This window comes from Arvicola amphibius, chromosome 7 (assembly GCF_903992535.2).
Source record: "Arvicola amphibius chromosome 7, mArvAmp1.2, whole genome shotgun sequence".
Taxonomy (NCBI): Eukaryota; Metazoa; Chordata; class Mammalia; order Rodentia; family Cricetidae; genus Arvicola; species Arvicola amphibius.
This window is the reverse complement of record NC_052053.1, coordinates 67,865,180-67,882,921: the sequence shown is the minus strand read 5'-3', so window position 1 is coordinate 67,882,921 and position 17,742 is coordinate 67,865,180. Positions and strand designations below refer to the sequence as shown.

Genomic DNA, 17,742 nt, shown 5'->3' with positions numbered 1-17,742 from the left:
TTCCTTTCATCTGCTTCAGCTTCTGAAGGCCACAGAATGTTACGTGGTCATTCTACCTCATGTGTTTCTTTGATTGATGAAGTCGAGTACTTGCTTAGCTTTCTGGTTTTACTTTATGCATATGTACATATCTGTGTGGCACATGTGTATATGCATGTTTGTATGTCTGTAGGCACTTGTGTGCATGGGGCGTGCACACATGCGTAGGTTGGTGTTGATGACCTCACTTTTCATCTTCTATGTTGAGGAAGAGTCTGTTGCTGAATACAGAGTTGGTCTTTTTTTGGCTAGTCTGGCTAGACAGCTCGCTCCAGGGTTCCTCTGTCTTTATTTCCTCCATGCTGGGATTACAGCATGCCCACCTGACTTTTATATATGTTCTGGGCTCCAAACCCTGGCCTTCATGTTTGTACCACAAACACTTTACTCAGTGGGCAAGCTCTGTAGCCCTGGCTCTTTTCTTCAGCAAAGGACTGGTCAGATCTTCTTCCTCCTCCTCCTTTCTGACAGGGCTTCTCTGTGTAGTCCTGACTGTCCTGGAACTTGCTCTGTAAACCAGGGTGGCCTCTGCCTGTCTCTGCCTCTCTAATGCTGGGGATAAAGGTGTGCACTACAACTGCCCGCTGCCATATCTGTTTTTATTGTGTCTGTCTGTGTGATGTGTTTATCATCACTTTCTACTTTGTTTTGATGATTTTTTAAAATCTATATGGGTGTTTTGTCTGCATGCACATCTGCACACCAGAAGAAAGTATCAAATCCCCTGGGACTCCAGTTACAGACAGTTGTGAGCCCCATGTGAGTGCTGGGAATTGAATGCATGCACCCTTAACAGCTCTTAACCGCTGAACCATCTCTCTGGCCTCTCTCCTTTAGTTATCGAGACAGGGTTTTTTCTTGAAACCGGAGCTAGCGATTTTGGTGAGATTGGCTGGCTGTGAGCCCTGTCTCTGCCCTCGCTAGCTCTGGGAGTTCAGACACATGGCACCGTGTCTGGCTCTAGGAGGTGCAGTTGATCTGAACACAGCCCCACATGCTTTCACATTTACTCCTTGAGCTAGTTCCAGCCCAGTTCTTTGAGTGTTTTCTTTCTTTTCTTTTTTTCTTTTCTCTCTCTCTCCTCTCTCCTCTCTCTCTCTCTCTCTCTCTCTCTCTCTCTCTCTCTCTCTCTCTCTCTCTCTCTCTCTCTCTCTCTCTCTCTCTCTCTCTCTCTCTCTCTCTCTGTTTTTTGTTAGTAGAATCTTTTTTATTCAGAAAAAACAAAAAACAAACAAAAAACAATTTTTTCCAAACACACACAGGAGGGGGTATGGGTAAGGGGAGGTATCTGTCTGTTCAGCCCCAGCCCCCGGCCCATGTGGTCTTGGTAGCAATAAGGGAATTGGGTAATGACCCAAAAAATAATGGTATGTGTGTGTATGGAAAGAAAGGGTGCAAAAGCTGAAGGGAATGATGGGGGAGGAGACAGATGAGGTCAGTACTGGGAATGCTGCAGGTGGGAGGCCATTTCATAACATTTCTTGTTCATCAAACTACCGTGGACACCTTCTTTGCCCATCAACAGGACTAGCGTCTTGGCAGTTCATGGTGACAGTGACATTGAAGGTGGGTGCTCCTCCAGTGCTCTTGGTACGAAGATCCATTGTAAATTCCCCATCCTGCAGCACTGAGTCCTGGATCACAGAACATTTCTGACCCCCAACTGTCAACCCATTCAGGAAAAAACTTGATCAGTCTTTGCCTACGAGGACACCAACCTCAGCTGGCATAATGCTAACAAAGGTCTTCCCCGGGGGACAGCGGCCCAGAAGGAGGGCCAGTAGATAGCCCAGACGGAGGGTGAGTCCTTGTAGCCTATGATGGCCGCGTCCTGACAGGTCCCATCTGCCATGAGACTGTCGATGTAGGCGTTCCACCAGCCACGGCACTGCTGGGCTTGGACTGGACTCGAACTCACAGCCATCTGTCTGCCTCTGCCTCCCGAGGGCTAGGATTAAAGGCATGTGCCACCACCACCCGGCTCTATTTTATTTTTGAGACAGGGTAACAGCTGTGTAACAGCTCTAGCTGTCCTGGAACTAGCTCTGTAGACCAGGCTGGCCTCGAACTCCTCCCCAGTTCTGGGGTTAAAGGTGTGATCCACTACTACCTGACTTAAATGTTTTCTTATAAGAGTTTCCGTGGCCGTGGTGTCTCTTCACAGCAGTGGAAACCCCAAGACAACAGCACGTGTGTGAAGGTCAGAGGACAACTCCTTCTACCTTGTAGATTCTCTAGATCAAATTCAGCTAGTCAAGGTTGGTGGCAGGCACTTTCCCCATAGGCATGACCTTGAATTCTTCTTCTTCTTCTTTTTTTTTTTTAAAGCCAAATTTGAAGCAAGCTTAAATACTAGCCAGGTAGATGGACTCTAGCCAGTTTTATACCCAGGTTCCTGGGAATTTGCTGACCTTGAATTCTTGAATTTTTAATCCATCTGCCTCCATCTCCCAAGTTCTGGGGTTATAGGTGTGTGCCACTACACTGGGATTCTTCTTTGTTGGTTCAAGATGGGGTAGCACAGACTGGCCATGAACTCTGAGCTTCCTGCGCCAGCCTCCTAGTGCTGGCATTGCAGGCCTGTGTCTTCATGACTGGTTTGTTGCTGAGTTCCTTGCTCTGACTTAGATTGTGTTCTCTGCACTGCTCCAGGAATGGTCTCTTTCTCCTGAAAGCAATCCCACGGACATTTCAGAGTGAGTAACATTAGGAAAAGGTTGGCTAGGCATGGTGGCGCACACCTTTAATCCCAGTACTTGGGAAGTAGAGGCAGGCAGATCTCTGTGAGTTTAAGGCCTGCCTGGTGTAAAGAATGAATTCCAGGACAGTCAGAGCCATGTAGAGAGAGAGTCTGTCTCAACAAAAACAATAAAAACAACAACTCATCCTCTCAAAAATTAAAAAAAAAACCCCAAACCCTCAAACAAGTAATACTTCCAAGCCAAAACAATAGCAACAAAAAGTTGGTATAAGGCAGTTTGAAGAGATTCCATGTTTCCATAATTTTGATTCTTCCAACTTCTGAGCACATCTCTTCATTGGTATTTCATGGGTCCTTAGATGGAGAATTTGTCTTGTTTGGTAGTGTTTATTTATCCATATTTGATTTTTAGTGTTATTAACTCTCTTCCTCTCTTTGCCTCTGTCTTAACACTACATTTGCTGAAGACTGCAGAGCATAACTGACTTCTGCATATTGACTGAGGATAAATGAGCTTACTAAACTCTTATTAATTCCAAAAACCTATCTTCAGTTGATTATATCACTTTCAAAACTAATAAATTTCATTTATAAAATTAAAAAATATTTTAAGTGCTTGGATGCTTTGCTTGCATGTATGCCTGTGTACTACATGCTTGCAGTGTTTGTGGTGGCCAGAGAAGGATGTCAGAGTCCCTAGAACTGGAGATACAAAGCTTTTAGTCACCTAGTGGGTACTAGGAACTGAACCCTGGTCCTCTGTAAGAGCATTGGTGCTCTTAACCACTGAGCCATCTCTCCAGCCCTGGATTGCTGCTGCTGCTTCAGATTAACTTTTGTATGTGTGTGTGTTTTCTTTGTAAGTATGAATAAGCACAATATGCAGGCCTGGTGCACATAGAGGTCAGAAGAGTGCATCAGCTCCCCTCCCCCCAGAACTGGAATTATGGACTATTGTGAACTACAGCAAGTGTAGGTGCTGGGAACCAAATCCAGGTCATTTTTTTTCTCATTTTTTAATTAAAGATTTCCATCTCCTCCATTTTTAAGAAGGGGTTATATATAGGAAGTGGTACCCTGTGCCAATGTGTTCAAGTGTACTTCCCACTTTCTCTTCTATAAGGTTCAGTGTGGCTGGCTTTATGTTGAGATCTTTGATCCATTTGGACTTGAGTTTTGTGCATGGTGATAGATATGGGTCTGTTTTCATTCTTCTACATGTTGCTATCCAGTTATATCTGCACTACTTGTTAAATATGCTTTCTTTTTTCCATTTGATATTTTTTGCTTCTTTTTCAAAAATCAGGTGTTCAAAGATGTGTAGATTGATATCTGGGTCTTCTGTTCGGTTCCATTGGTCCTCCTGTCTGTTCTTATGCCAATATCAGACTGTTTTCAGTACTGTAGCTCTGTAGTAGAGTTTGAAGTCAGGGATTGTGATGCCTCCAGAAGTTCTTTTATTGTACAGGATTGTTTTGGCTGTCTGTCCTGGGTTTTTTGCTTTTCCATATAAAGCTGAATACCCCGTTCTTTCGAGGTCTTTGAAAAATTTTGCTGGGCACTGTGTCGAATCTGTCTGTGTAGCTCACACTTTAAAAAAGAATAAAGCTTGGGACTGGAGAGAAGGCCTGATGGTCAAGAGCACTTACTGCTCTTGCAAAAGATGCAGCTTCAGTTTCAAGCATCCACATGACACAGCTCATAACCACCTATAACTCAAATTTCAGGGCATCTGACATCCTCTGACTTCCATGGAAGTCCCCTACACATGGTACGCGAAGACTCATGCAAACACACACACACACACACACATTAATAAATAAAAATAAAAATGACACTGTAGGCATGAAGCTCATTACCATGACCACCTAAGAGAATATTCCTGAAGGCAGAGGACTCACCAAGATGTAATGACAGCATGACCGTCAATGTTAGGGAAACATCACAGATCCAGTGCCCTCGGCTAATTCGTCGACTGCATTCAAACCCTCTGCTCAGTCCCAGTCATTCACCTCTGTTCTTGTGGTGTTTGTCACCTGCTGTTGTGCCCTCTGCTCTGTCCCAGAGCTGCTCTGTCTTCCTTGGCTTTCACATCACTCCAGCACATCCCTTGCCTTTTGCCTGCCATTTCCCCAGGATGGACACACTCCAGGTAGACGCAGACCAGGAATGGTACCTATTTTTCTCTACAGTGCTGCTTACACTGCTGTGAGTCCCCAGCAGATGCTCGACATAGTGATCAGCAGAACCACTAGTCCCGCTGGCTGCAGCAGCTTTGCAACCCTGACCCATGTGCTTCCTTAAGCTCCTGCTGATACTTTCTCCTTCCAAATTCCCTTTGTGTCTGTGTCTGGGTACAGGAGGGTGTAGGACACTCACATCTTCCTGGCCATCATCCTCAGAAGTCTACTTTGACATGACTTGTGCTTTCTTTTGGCAGGAGTTTGCAGGAGACTGCTTTGTCTATTCCCTTGTTGTCAATTTTTCTGTATACTTGTTTTAAAATGTGAGTTATGAAGAGAATCTGTTTGTCTTTTGATTATCTTTCTCAGTCTGTTTGTCACTGACTGTCCAATGTAAGTCACAGCTATATATAGCCTCCAAAACTGTCAGTTGGTTTGTGACATCCTATTATTGAAGTGATTAACTGAGAGCTTAAGGGGAGGAAGGCTTATTTTGGCTCACAGGATATTAGGTGGTATATGGCCCTGTGTTTATGTTAGAAATAGGTCCAAGGTTCTAAGAAAATGATCAGCCAACCCTAAATATTTCAAAAAGGCAAAAAGTTTTACTTGGGCAGAAGGATGCATAGCCAAATCAGACCAAGCAGGCAAATACAACTGGTGGGTTCCTGCTAGATTTATTATTATTATTATTACTATTACTATTACTATTATTATTATTATTTTGTTTTTTTGAAACAGGGTTTCTCTATTTAGGCCTGGCTGTCCTTGAACTCACAGAGATCCACCTGCCTCTGCCACCCAAGTGCTGGGATCAAAAGTATGCACTGCCATCACCACCACTGGGTTTATTATTATTATTATTATTATTTTTTCTTTGAGACAGGGTTTCTCTGCAGCTTTGGAGTCTGTCCTTGAACTAGCTTTTGTAGAGCAGGCTGGCCTTAAACTCCCAGAGATCCGCCTGCCTCTGCCTCCCGAGTGCTGGGATTAAAGGCGTGCGCCACCGCCGCCCGGCTTAGATCTCTTGCCTTTGGTAGTGGAGGTAGAGGGTGCTGAAATGAACCCAGCGCCTCCTCATGCTGGGCAGGTGCTCTAGCAAGCCATGTCCAGAGTTCCTGCCCGTTTTTTAGGTTGGGTTGTTTGTCTTCCTGTTTGCTTGTTTTTTGTGTTTAGATGGGGTCTCACTATGTAGCCTTGGCTGACATAGAACTCACTGTCAACCATGCTGGTGTCAGACTCACAGGAACTCTCTTGGCTCTGCCTCCCAAGTGCCTGCATTAAAGATGTGCACCCCTGTGCCTGGCTCCTTACTGTTGAGATTTCAGCACTTGGGAGACAGACAGAGAAACCCTGTCTCAAAAAACAAAACAAAACAAAACAAAACAAAACCAAGCCAAACCAAACCAAACCCCCAAAATACAGATGATCCTCTCTTTTCAATGAGATCAAATCTAAATCCATGATAAATGCATCATGAGTTGAAAACTGTATGTACTGACCTAGTAGTGCCACAGCCAGCAGCACAGTGCACTGTAGACTCAATGCAGACTCTGAGGCTCGCAGGTACTGCAGTTCTGAGCTGCAGAGTCATAGGCATCTGAAGTATGTGGTTCCTGTGAACATGTATCAATTTCCCACCACCATAAAGCTGAAAAAAAAAAAGCTGCAAGCCAAGTGAGCATGAGAATTCCTTGTTTTTGTTGAAGTCTTTTTTTTTTTTTTTTTTTTTTTTTTTTTTTTTTTTTTTTTTTTTTTGGTTTTTCGAGACAGGGTTTCTCTGTGGCTTTGGAGCCTGTCCTGGAACTAGCTCTTGTAGACCAGGCTGGTCTCGAACTCACAGAGATCCGCCTGCCTCTGCCTCCCGAGTGCTGGAATTAAAGGCGTGCGCCACCACCGCCCGGCTGTTGAAGTCTTTTGTAGGATACATGATTTGCAAGTACGTTCTCTCTCACTGTCTCGGTTCTTTTTCAGAAGGGTGGATATCAGCCTGGCCTTGAACTGAAACCTCCTCCTCCCTCTCCTGAGTGCAGAGATTATGGGCATGCATTACCATTCTTCACTTTTTAATTCTCTCTCCCTCTCCCTCTCTCTCTGTCTCCCTCTTTTTTTTTTTTTTTTTTTTTTCCTCTGTGTACTCTGGTTGTCCTGGAACTTACTTGGCCCTGGCTGGCCTTGAACTCACAGAGATCTCCCTGCTTCTGCCTCCCAAGTGCTGGGATTAAAGGTGTGTGCCATCACCCCCTGGCTGACCTTTTAATTCTCTTAATAGTAACTTTTGGAGAGCAATGTTCCCCCCTCTGTTGGTTCTGGTGGTTGACAGGGGACTTCACTAATGCTAAAGTCTCTTGTTCAATTAGCCACACATACTTCCAGTTCAGATAGAAGGTTGTAGATTTTTATGGAGTTCATTTGTATTTTTTCTGTGAGTATTGAAGGATGAACCTAGGGTCTTGCCGGGGCTAGGCTATCTCTCTGCCTCAAGTTTTACCCAAATCCCTATGATTTGGTGCTTTTGTTTCATATCTAAGAATCTATTTATTTTGCCCCAGGTTGTAAGGCTTTCTTTTGATTGTTAGCTTCTGAAAGGTTCCCAACTTTGCATTTACATTAGGGGCCTATGTGCATTTTGTGCTGTAAGATACTGGCCTTGAGCCCTGAGCACATGCTGTCCTCCTGCTCCATCCAGTCCTGAGTAGCTGGAACGACGGCCACAGTGCTGATTTTGACTTCCTCTTACTTATGGATGACACCGTGAAGGTCTCTGGATTTACTTGTGTAGAGTTGCTCTGTGTCAGAAATGGTATTGATTTCTCACTGTGGCTGTAACAAACCACTTGAAGCAACACAATTGACTTGTGTGTGGTATAGGCCCAAGCCTCACTAGGCTAGAATCAAGGCTGCTTCTTTCTGAGGCTGTGTAAGAGTCCACGTGCTGATGTAACCACCTTCTAGAGAAGTCCATGACCCTGGGCTCCTTGTCCCTCCTTCCTTCAGAGCTGCTGGTGAGGCCTCTTCACATCCCTCTGAGCTGATACTCTAGCTTGTCTCTTAAGGACCTTTGTAAAGACTCTGGGCCACCCATGTGGTCCAGGGTGACGTCTCTTTGTGGTCCTGACCATGAACACAGCTGTGAGTCAGTCCCTTTCCCCACATTAGATCATCTGGCCGTAGGTTCCGGGATGCTGGCATGGGGTGCAGAACACTGAGACAAGCTTACAGGCCTTAGGTAAAGGTTGGGTTAGCTATGGCTAAGAGGAAGTAGGAGAGTTAAGGAGGAAGATAAAGACCAGACAGGACTGACACGGGCAGCCTCTCCCTCTCCTTCCAGTACCCCTCTCCCAACCTTGCTTGAGTCTGCGGGAGGAGGGAATGGGGGGGTTGAGATGTGTTGCTCCCGGGCCCAGGGCTGAACTGCTACCTCCTCTCTCCATGCTGGGTCTGGCCTGGCCTTGATGTCCAGCTCTCTGGTCCCTGAGACTGAGGAGATACATATCATTCATTGCAAGATGTAGGGCCTCTTGCTGGGCAAAAAGGTGAGCTTTGGGGTCCTGTTGCACAGCTGAGGAGAAATGAGTGGGTTGGTTGTTATTTTTACTACTCTTCCCTAATTTTCTCTACTGATGGGCATCTTGGAACCGCCCCCTCCCCCACCCTGTGGCCCACCATGGCTTGCTATTCTAGCTTCCCAGGGCCAGGGGAGGGCCACGGATTAGTCACCACAACAGAATTTGCACTTACTCAGAATTGGCCACCAGTGTACCCAGTGTCTTGTTTAGGGTGCTGACAGGTGCTGAGGAAACCCTGCTCCATCCCTTCTAGTCCCTTCAGCTCTGTCCTCAATGCTTGCCAGAGGGATACTGCAGCTCAGGGGATGAGGGGGCATGGGAGAGGGTAGGTAACCAGTAAGCCTTCCTGTTGGCTACCTCTAGTGACAGGGGTGCCCTGCTATCAGCATAGCAGGTTAGGAATGGGGCGCTCAGCGAGGACAGGACATGGAGATAGGTCAAGTTTGGCGCCAGGTTAGCTCTCTTTGATGCACTCCCATCCTCCTACTGACTGAGAGTCCCACAGGGTATACAGCTATAGAGCTAAGATCTAGGCCCTGACAACGGTGTCCTTGTGAGCTTCTGGTGAGGTCTGGCCCAGAGGTATAAATCAGCCCCGCCCCTACGTCTGGCAACCTCTGCAGGTCCGGGTCCAGCGGTCTGCCTGTTGTAGGTGAGCAGAATCACTTTAGTGGCGGTCAAGGTCTGAGATTGAAAGGCTACAGAGGAATTTCAGGGTGTGAAGAGGACTGAGGAGACCTGTCTGACGATTTTTTTTTTTTTTTTTTTTTTTTTTTGCGTGTGTTGAGGCCAAGAGGATAGACCACGGGGATCTGAAGTGGATGCCTGATTGTCTGGCACCTTGTGCCACCTGTCATGGGCGCAGGAGCTGCGCGGAACTGTCGTCATGGCAACCCGTAATACGCAACGGCCCTAGGACCCGGGTCCTCTCTTGGCTAGGGTCTGAGCGTCCCAGGGGCGCAAGGCGGGGCCTCGACCGGAGGCGGTGCCCGCGGCGGAGGGGCGGAGCGCAGCTCCAAGCGCCTGGGCCCCGCGCTGAGGCTCGGCGGGGCCGGCCGGCGCGCTGCTTCTGGCCGGCCCGGTAGGCGTGGGATGCGAACGGCGGGGCAGCAGAGGCGGGCTGCTGGTCCGAGCGGGTCGGCAGAACTGGGCGGTAGGCGGCTGCAGAGGCAGCGGCAGCAGCAGCGGCTGCCAGCTGGGCCTGTGCTATTCCCGCCCCCAGGCTGCAGGCCGTGGGATGGGCAGGGGCAGCTGCATGGCGGCGGAACCAGGCCCAGGCATCACTGGGGAAACCTTTAGTGGGGAAAGACAAACTGAGACGCAACCTGCTGGGAGCCGCTAGACCCTCCTCTCCGGAGTCGAGGAGGGAGGATCCTTCCTTGCCTCAGCCTCTCTTTTGGAGGTACCAAGCGAGTAGGGGGTCCATGCAAACCTGAGGGAGAGGCAGGCATTTTAGAGCTTGGAGGCCCTGAATCTGTGTGTGATGTTTGAACAGTGGACAGGTTTGGTAGAGATGGACGTTAGGGCCTGGCATGAGAGACCCAGGGCAGGTGGACCTGGGCTTGGTCCCTGGGAACATGGCTAGGACAGAGTGTGGGGGAGGGGACGACAGGCTTGGGTTCTGGCTTTCTGGAGGCCAGGGCACTCCTAGGGGTTGGGATTTGTCCTTTACTAGTTTAAAGCCTTTTGCTCCTGGCGTTTGGCATTTGACAGTGACTGAGCAAAGGAGCGATAGCGTGAAAATGATGGGGAGAAAGGATTAGCCGGCAGAGACTACTTGGCCCGGACAATCGCTAAGAGGAAGGAAATTCTCAGTGTTAGGCTGTAGCCAATGGAGTTCCAGGTGATCAGGATTGGGGCCAGCCTGAGCCACCAGTGGGCGTGAAAATGGAGTGTGTACCTGAGAAAGTGGAGTGTGTGGATCCTTGGGGTCCTGGTGTGGCAGATGACTCCCTAAACACTTTATTAAAGCTGTGGTGTAGTTTTGAGAACCCAAGGGGGTGAATAGAGGGAGCAAGAACTGAGAAGAGGACGGGACCATGGACTGTGGTGGAATACATCACTGTCGGGGGTGACAATAAATTTTATGTCATTGTCTAGACAGGACAGTAAACAGAGTCCTCATGCCAGGTGTTGAGAGGAGGCTGGAGAGGAGAGCCCTGGTTGGAAGTGACTTTTGCCTGGGTGGGTGAAGGCTGCCAGGATATCAGTACCCACAATCTGGGTACCACAGACAAGACAGCTAGTCTTAGGGACTTTCGAAGAGACTGTCTTGCCACAGCATTCCTGAGGTTGGCCCTGAAGGTGGAGGGGAGCCAGCAGCAGAAGCCCATCAGAGGAACTGGAAGTGTGCTGATTCAGATAGAGGATACAGCAGGAGGTGTGGCCAGGAGAAGAGCGCTTCTCCAGAGGCTTCTCCGGAGCGAGGGCTAGCGGTGGTGGGTCAGGGAAGATAATGATCTGCTTTGCCCTAGATAGCCTCAGGAAGGGGAGAGGTTGAGCTGTGGATAGAGGAAAGAGGGGTGGTGGGGTACAAGGCAGTCGTAGGAAAGTACGAGGGACTTGGAGGGTGGGTATCTCAGGTTTTGGATGGCGGTCCATCTAGGATTAAAAAACTTGCTCAGTGCCTTGTCTCCAGGGTGGGATCTGGGTCTCCAACTCTCCTTGTGCGCCTAGTACAGCACAGCTACCTCAAAATGCCCAGAACCTTCCAAAGAAGTGGCCTAAAGCCGCCGGTCCGGGCGTTGTGGTCCAGGATGTCAGAGCCAGGAGAGACGGAGGTTTGGGTCCAGCCACGACAAATCACCAGGGCTTTTAGAGTGGCGGCCGGAGCGGTGGGGGGGGGGGGGGGGGGGGGGGGAACCACTTCCGTTCCATTTCCTTCCTGGCAGTGGCGGGAATGAGATCGGTCCCTCAGGTGGGGCTGCAGCGCCCTCTGGAGGGCTCGTTCCCGGGCTTCAGGTCTTGGGTGCTAGCAGCGGCGCGTGCGTGCGTCCAAGGAGGCCTCCTGCACTCGTCGTGGGGACAGCACCACATGCAGGAAACAGCCAGGCCTGGGAAGGCTGGCGTACGTCCTGCCAACCCTAGCCTCCGTGCCACTCTGCCGCACAATCTGACTTGTATCTGGTCTTTCCCAGGTTCCGAACTCGCTGGCTGGGAGCGGCAGCACACTCCAGGCAGCTGGACAAACCCCTGCATCGGGATGCGCTGCGCCATGCCGGAGGGTTGAGCTTCCCGTTCGCTGCTCTCTGGGACACAACAGGCAGGACCTCGTCCTGCTTTGTGTGGGGCCTGCGCGCCAGGGCCGAGCCCGGGCCGCTGACCATGGTGCTGCCGCCTCCCGACCGGCGCCACGTGTGCCTGACCACGCTGGTGATCATGGGCAGTATGGCAGTCATGGACGCATACCTGGTGGAGCAGAATCAGGGCCCGCGCAAGATCGGCGTGTGCATAATTGTGTTGGTAGGCGATGTGTGCTTCCTGTTGGTGCTGCGCTATGTGGCCGTGTGGGTGGGTGCCGAGGTGCGCACAGCCAAGCGTGGCTACGCTATGATCCTCTGGTTCCTCTATATCTTCGTGCTGGAGATCAAACTCTATTTCATCTTTCAGAACTACAAGGCGGCGCGGCGTGGAGCGGCCGACCCGGTGGCTCGCAAGGCACTGACACTGCTGCTGTCAGTGTGCGTGCCAGGCCTGTTCTTGTTGCTCGTGGCACTAGATCGCATGGAGTATGTGCGCACCTTCCGAAAGCGCGAGGACCTTCGTGGCCGCCTCTTCTGGGTGGCTTTAGATTTGCTGGATCTGTTGGACATGCAGGCCAACCTCTGGGAGCCACCGCGCACCGGGCTGCCGCTGTGGGCCGAAGGCCTCACCTTTTTCTATTGCTACATGCTGCTGCTGGTGCTGCCCTGCGTGGCGCTCAGCGAGGTCAGCATGCAAGGGGAGCACATTGCACCACAGAAGATGATGTTGTACCCGGTACTCAGCCTCGCCACTGTCAATGTGGTGGCCGTGCTAGCCCGTGCCGCCAACATGGCACTCTTCCGAGATAGCCGAGTCTCAGCCATCTTCGTGGGCAAGAACGTGGTGGCATTGGCCACCAAGGCCTGCACGTTCCTCGAGTACCGTCGCCAGGTTCGCGACTTTCCACCACCTGCGCTTGCGCTTGAGCTGCAGCCGCCTCCTTCTCAGCGCAACTCGGTGCCGCAGCCTCCACCACTGCATGGTCCTCCAGTGCGCCCTCATGGACCCTCACCCACTCGTGATGCGTTGGACACGTGACAGGGCCCCGCGGGCCGCACAGACGCTGGACTAGCTGCGCGCGGTTTGCATGGGATGGGATGGGGCAGGCTCCCATTAGGGACAGGTGCTGTGAGTACCTGCGCAGTGAGTGCCTGAGGTTTTGGGGCGCGTCTGCTTCTTCATCTCAGGAATCCCTTGGACCATGGACCCTCAGCTTCCATTCCACTGGCTCACCTCGATGCACAGGGCAGTTGGTGAGGCCTGGTCCCGAGTGGAGATAGATGCCTCAACCCTTGCTGGGCTGCCAGGGTGGGAAGGGAGGGCAATGTTCCAGGAGATCTGGACCTATGGTAGGGGCCCCTGGCTCGGAGTTTGGGGCCAGGGAGGCCTCTGTCATTTTAAAGACTTGTGTTTACAGTTTTGTACCCAAGGCCTGGCTGTTCTTCCTGTTTCATGAGTTCCCTGCCTAACAACTGGGCAGAATGGCAAGGACTGGTGAGCGTTGGGCACCCCGGGGCAGCCAGGTACTTCTGGATCAAACAGGTATTTCTGGGGTCTCTTCAGGTGATTCTCAGTAGCTCCTGGGTGGGGTCCACTGTGGCCCTGTGTCAGAGACACTCTTCTCCCACCTCCCTGCACCTGCCCCTACAGACTGCTCTTGCTGAGGTATCCTGACCTTCCTCTCCCCTATTCCTCAGTCTCTACAGTTGTTCAGGCCTCATGTCCCGGCCATTCCCAACTCGGGTTCACAAGTGTCCTATACTTCTTCTCTTCCTGTACAAACTCTCTCTGCCTGTGGGTGACTTGGGCTCATGACTGCCAGTATCAAACGGGATCAGGTGCCAGCTTTGTTCCTAAGTTGAAGCTGCATGAAGCCTCAGCCAGAAGAGCGGTCTGGCCTCATGTCACCCCAGCCTGGCCCTGCCCCAGACACTGGCCAGTCCCGCAGTGCCCTGGCCAAGTGCACAGACCTTGACTGTCTGTCTGCAGGCGGTCTCTCCCTGACCTCCACCCTGAATTCACTGGGCCTAGGAGGGTCTCGTTGTGGCAGGGATCTTCAGCGAGGGTGTTTGAAGGGCCTTACCCGTGAGGGGTAATGGTTACATATCTTCCAGGCCTGGCACCTGCAGCACCATGCAGACCCATGACCTGCCAGGCCTGTGTTCACTGCATTGCCCAGTGCTCACATCTACATCCTTGTGATCCAGAGCAGTGGGTCTGCTGTCCAGTCTGACCTGTTGTAGAGGGGCATGGATCCAGCTATGCACGGCAGGATAGCTCCATCCCTGTGCCCACCTCTGGATGCACTGACTGTGCCCACCTCTGGATGTCCCTTCCCTACCCAGAGAGTTGCTTCTCTGAGTCTGGAGAAGTCACCTGTTTTGCAAGCGGCTGTCCTTGGAGACAGCTCTTCAGGGGCACAGGGAGGACCCATGGCTACACCCCTCACCTGGTGGAGTGTGGCCAGTGCCTCTCTTTTTGCCTTCCATAGTGGGCCTTGTCCCCACCTCTGACTATATCCCCTCAGTGCTTGATGAGCACCCTGAAGGCCTTGGCTCTGGGTTCCACATTCCCACGACACTGCAACCCAAGCACAGGCTTAGAGAGTGGAGGCCTACGATATGGAGAGTGGCATGGCACAGCCTGAAAGAGTTCCTCAGTTAGTGGGCAGACCCTGCCTGTCTTTGGCTCTGTGCCTTCTTGGATGGGGAGCACAATAGATAAGGCTCAAGGGGTGAGCTGTAAATCTGAGTGTCTGGACTGTTGCCTGTGTTCTTCCCTTGCTGAAGCCAGGGCCAGCCTATCTGTCTGGTCTCTGTGTTTCCATTTACATCAACCTGAATCTAGCCATTCCTTCCCTAACTTCTCGAGGTGGCTTGTGGAGGGGGAAGCTAGGGGTCCCCTTGTGCTCCTCAATTCATTCTTGGTTAATAAATCCCGGTGCTAGGTGGCTGACCTTGACCCAAGAACCTCAAGAAGACTGGGTATGATGGGCATCTGGGAGAGGCACTGGGCAGAGCTAGTCCTCAGGACATGGGCCCTCAAACAGCAAGTGTCCCAGGGATGTAAGTGTGGGCTATGTGATTGGAGCTGGGAAAGGCACCGTGTGGGGGGGATAGCTGTAATCATGGGGCCCCCACTGAACACTTCAGGTGAAGAGTTGGGTAAGGAAGCTGATGTCTGCAAAAGTGCAGGGAGGCGGGTAGTGAACAGACTTGGGAGCCACTCCCTGTGAGGTGAACTGGTATGGAGGGCTCTTCCTAGGCTCTAGCCCTCAGATGGGCTTGGGAGGAATGGAGGGTCAGGGTGTGCTCACTGTGAGGACCCTGAAGTGGGTTTAGTGCCTGTTTTAGGAGGGGATTCTGAGATTGTGTGAAGTATAAGAAGTCACAGGTCAAAGGCGAAGCCTCCAGAGTATTTTAGACAAATGAGCCAACCAGCAAAGGAGGCCCAAGGAAGGAGAGGACAGGAGGCTGGGTACTGGAAGGCACTGGAGGGTGTGGTGGGTAGGTTGCTAGAAGTGCCTGTGGGGTCTGGGGAGGGAAATGCTCCCTGAGAGCTTGGGCAAATGATTCAGGATGCAGAGAGCATGGATAGCCAGCTTTCAGCCCATTTGTGGCGAGCAGAGAAAGAGAAATGGGCATCAAGGCTATGCCCAGGTGCTGTGTCCCTCCAAGGGACTGACCCATCCCTGATGTCATCAAGAGCATGTTCATCCTGTTCACCTCCTCCCAGGCAAGGTCATGTGATGTTTCTAACTTATGTAGCAAGACTCACTTAAGAGACAGAGAAGTCCCTGTCTGGATACATTAACCACCTATGCCCACGTCCCCAACATGGGCCCTGCTGTGTGCTCAACTTGTACTGTTCCGGGAGACAGCGGCATTACTGTAGGGAGCCTGACCTTTCTGAGATCTGAGATCTTAACCAGAGTCTACACAGGTCAGCAGAACCTGTGTTCTGGTGCTGGGAACTGGACTCTGGTACTCTACAAAAGTAGCAAGTACACAGAACCCCTCTTAGCTTTCCCAACTATTAATTTTGTTTTGTTTCTTCACTTTTGGTTTTCTGAGTCAGGGTTTGTGTAGCTTTGGCTGTCCTGGAACTCACTCTGCAGACCAGGCTGACCCAGGCTAGCCTTGAACTCACAGAGACCTGCCTACCTCTGTTTCCCAAGTGATGGGATTAAAGATGTGTGTCACCACCGCCTGGTCGAACTATTAGGTTTTAAGATGAGAGTCTCATATTGTTGCATAGATTGTCCCCAAACTTGTGGGCTCCAGTGACATTCCTGCCCCAGCCTCCTGAGCAGCTGAGAATATAGGTACTACCTTCTTGACTTGTACAGTTTGTTTGCTTTTTTATTGAGACAGGGTCTCACGTCTCCCAGGCTGGCCTTGAATTCACTATGACGCTGAGGATGATGGCCTTGAACTCCCAATCCTCTGCCCCTACCTTCCCAGAGCTGGGATTCTAGGCATGAACACCGTGCTCACAACCCTTTTAAAAAAGCATTGCTGTATGAAACCCAGGCTTCATGCATGATGGGCAAGCACTCTACCAACTGAGCTAAATCTTTAGCCCCATTAAAGAAAGGTAGAGCTGGTGTTTTTCTCCTTTCGGCAAAGCTGTAGACTAACCATATCTAAGCCCTTTTCTGGCCCAGGTGAGAAGAGAAGGTTGTGTGCATTGGCTCTACCTTTCCCTAGCCAGGCTTCGGTAAGGGGTGAGGGCAGCATTGAGGACTGTGTGCCAAGGCCTGGACAAGCCTCGAAGACCTCAGTTCTGTCCGTGCCACACTAGCTAGTGTCAGAGGAGGTGGGCTGTGGTGAGCTGTGTTGGGCAACACCAGCCAGGTCCTTTCTGCCTCCCTTGGACTGGGCCAAGAGGAAACAATATCGTCAGGCTCTGATGTGCTGCCCGTTGAGCTGGGGATTCTGATCTTGGGACCAGGAGACAATGTTTTCTCTGCCGCCATGACACTGTGGCAAGCTCTCAAAGTCAAGTCCCAGACACGACCAAGCATGGGAACAGAGAGAAAAGGTATAGATAGAGGCTCTCCTAGCAGCTAGTTCAGGCCTTGGGTCCCTTTGGGTCCCAAGCTAGGGCTTCTGAGGAAGGAGGGATGCTTAGGAATGCCCATTTGATCTTTGTTTATTGTGATACTATTTGGAGTGATGATGGGATAGGACCAGACTGTCCTTACCAGTTTGGTCCCAGCACAGGAGACAGCCTGGACCTGTGACTCTTCATCTTCCACTCCCAAGCACACTCACATCTGTAGAACAGTGGCCTCGAAGTAATGACGCACATCTTTAATCCCAGCACTCAACAGAGGCAGGTGGATCTCTGAGTTTGAGGCCAGCCTGGTCTACAGAGTGAGTTCCAGGAAAGATTTCCAAAGCTACACAGAGAAACTCTATCTCAAAAAACCAAACCAAACCAAAACAAAAAACCCCAAAAAACAAAAAGCAAAAAAGCAAAACAAAACAAAACCCCCAAAAAAAGAAAAAAAAAGAAAGAAAAATAAAACTGTATTTCGTCAAAATCAAGCCCACTCATCTTAATAGGTGAAACTTCCTGTGGTCAGATTCCTGAGAGCAAAGAAACTATGAAAGATACCAACTAATTGCGCCAGAAAACTCTACTCTTTCCTCATTCAGATGGCTTGCCCTGCCTCCTAGGAACTCCTTTGCTAACAGCCTAGGATAAAGTGAGGAGCAGGGACTACTCCCACGGTAAGACATGAGTAACTTCACTTGTGAAAACAAGAGAAGAAAATAAACACAAAGGATTCCTCAACCAGAGGTGGGCAAGGAGGGCTATCCTTGGCTCCGTCTGAGTGGGGCAGGTATGTGCCAAGCCTGTAGGTATGTGGGAATTCTCTGGTGGCAGGAATGTTCCTGGTGCTGGCCCCATCAAGATGCATGGGCTTTGGGTGGGTGAAGAAAGAACAGTGGGTCATGGGGGAGGAACACAGGGCAGAGTGCAGGAGGGAGGCAAAGGC

At 50.6% G+C, this 17,742-nt stretch overlaps 1 protein-coding gene and 1 pseudogene across 1 annotated transcript; one reads left to right on the top strand and one right to left on the bottom strand.

Annotated features, from left to right (window-relative positions):
- Positions 1–1,474: 1,474 nt before the first annotated feature.
- LOC119819874 lies at positions 1,475–1,963 on the bottom strand (annotated as a pseudogene).
- Positions 1,964–11,816: 9,853 nt separating this feature from the next.
- Positions 11,817–12,773, top strand: Tmem121 (transmembrane protein 121). The gene has a single exon (XM_038335735.1). The coding sequence runs from the start codon at positions 11,817–11,819 to the stop codon at positions 12,771–12,773; it is 957 nt and encodes a 318-aa protein (XP_038191663.1).
- Positions 12,774–17,742: the final 4,969 nt, after the last annotated feature.

What these genes read in the sequence shown, in the direction of transcription:
- Tmem121 (XM_038335735.1), top strand. Translation starts at nt 11,817, where the DNA reads ATGGTGCTGCCGCCTCCCGACCGGCGCCACGTGTGCCTGACCACGCTG.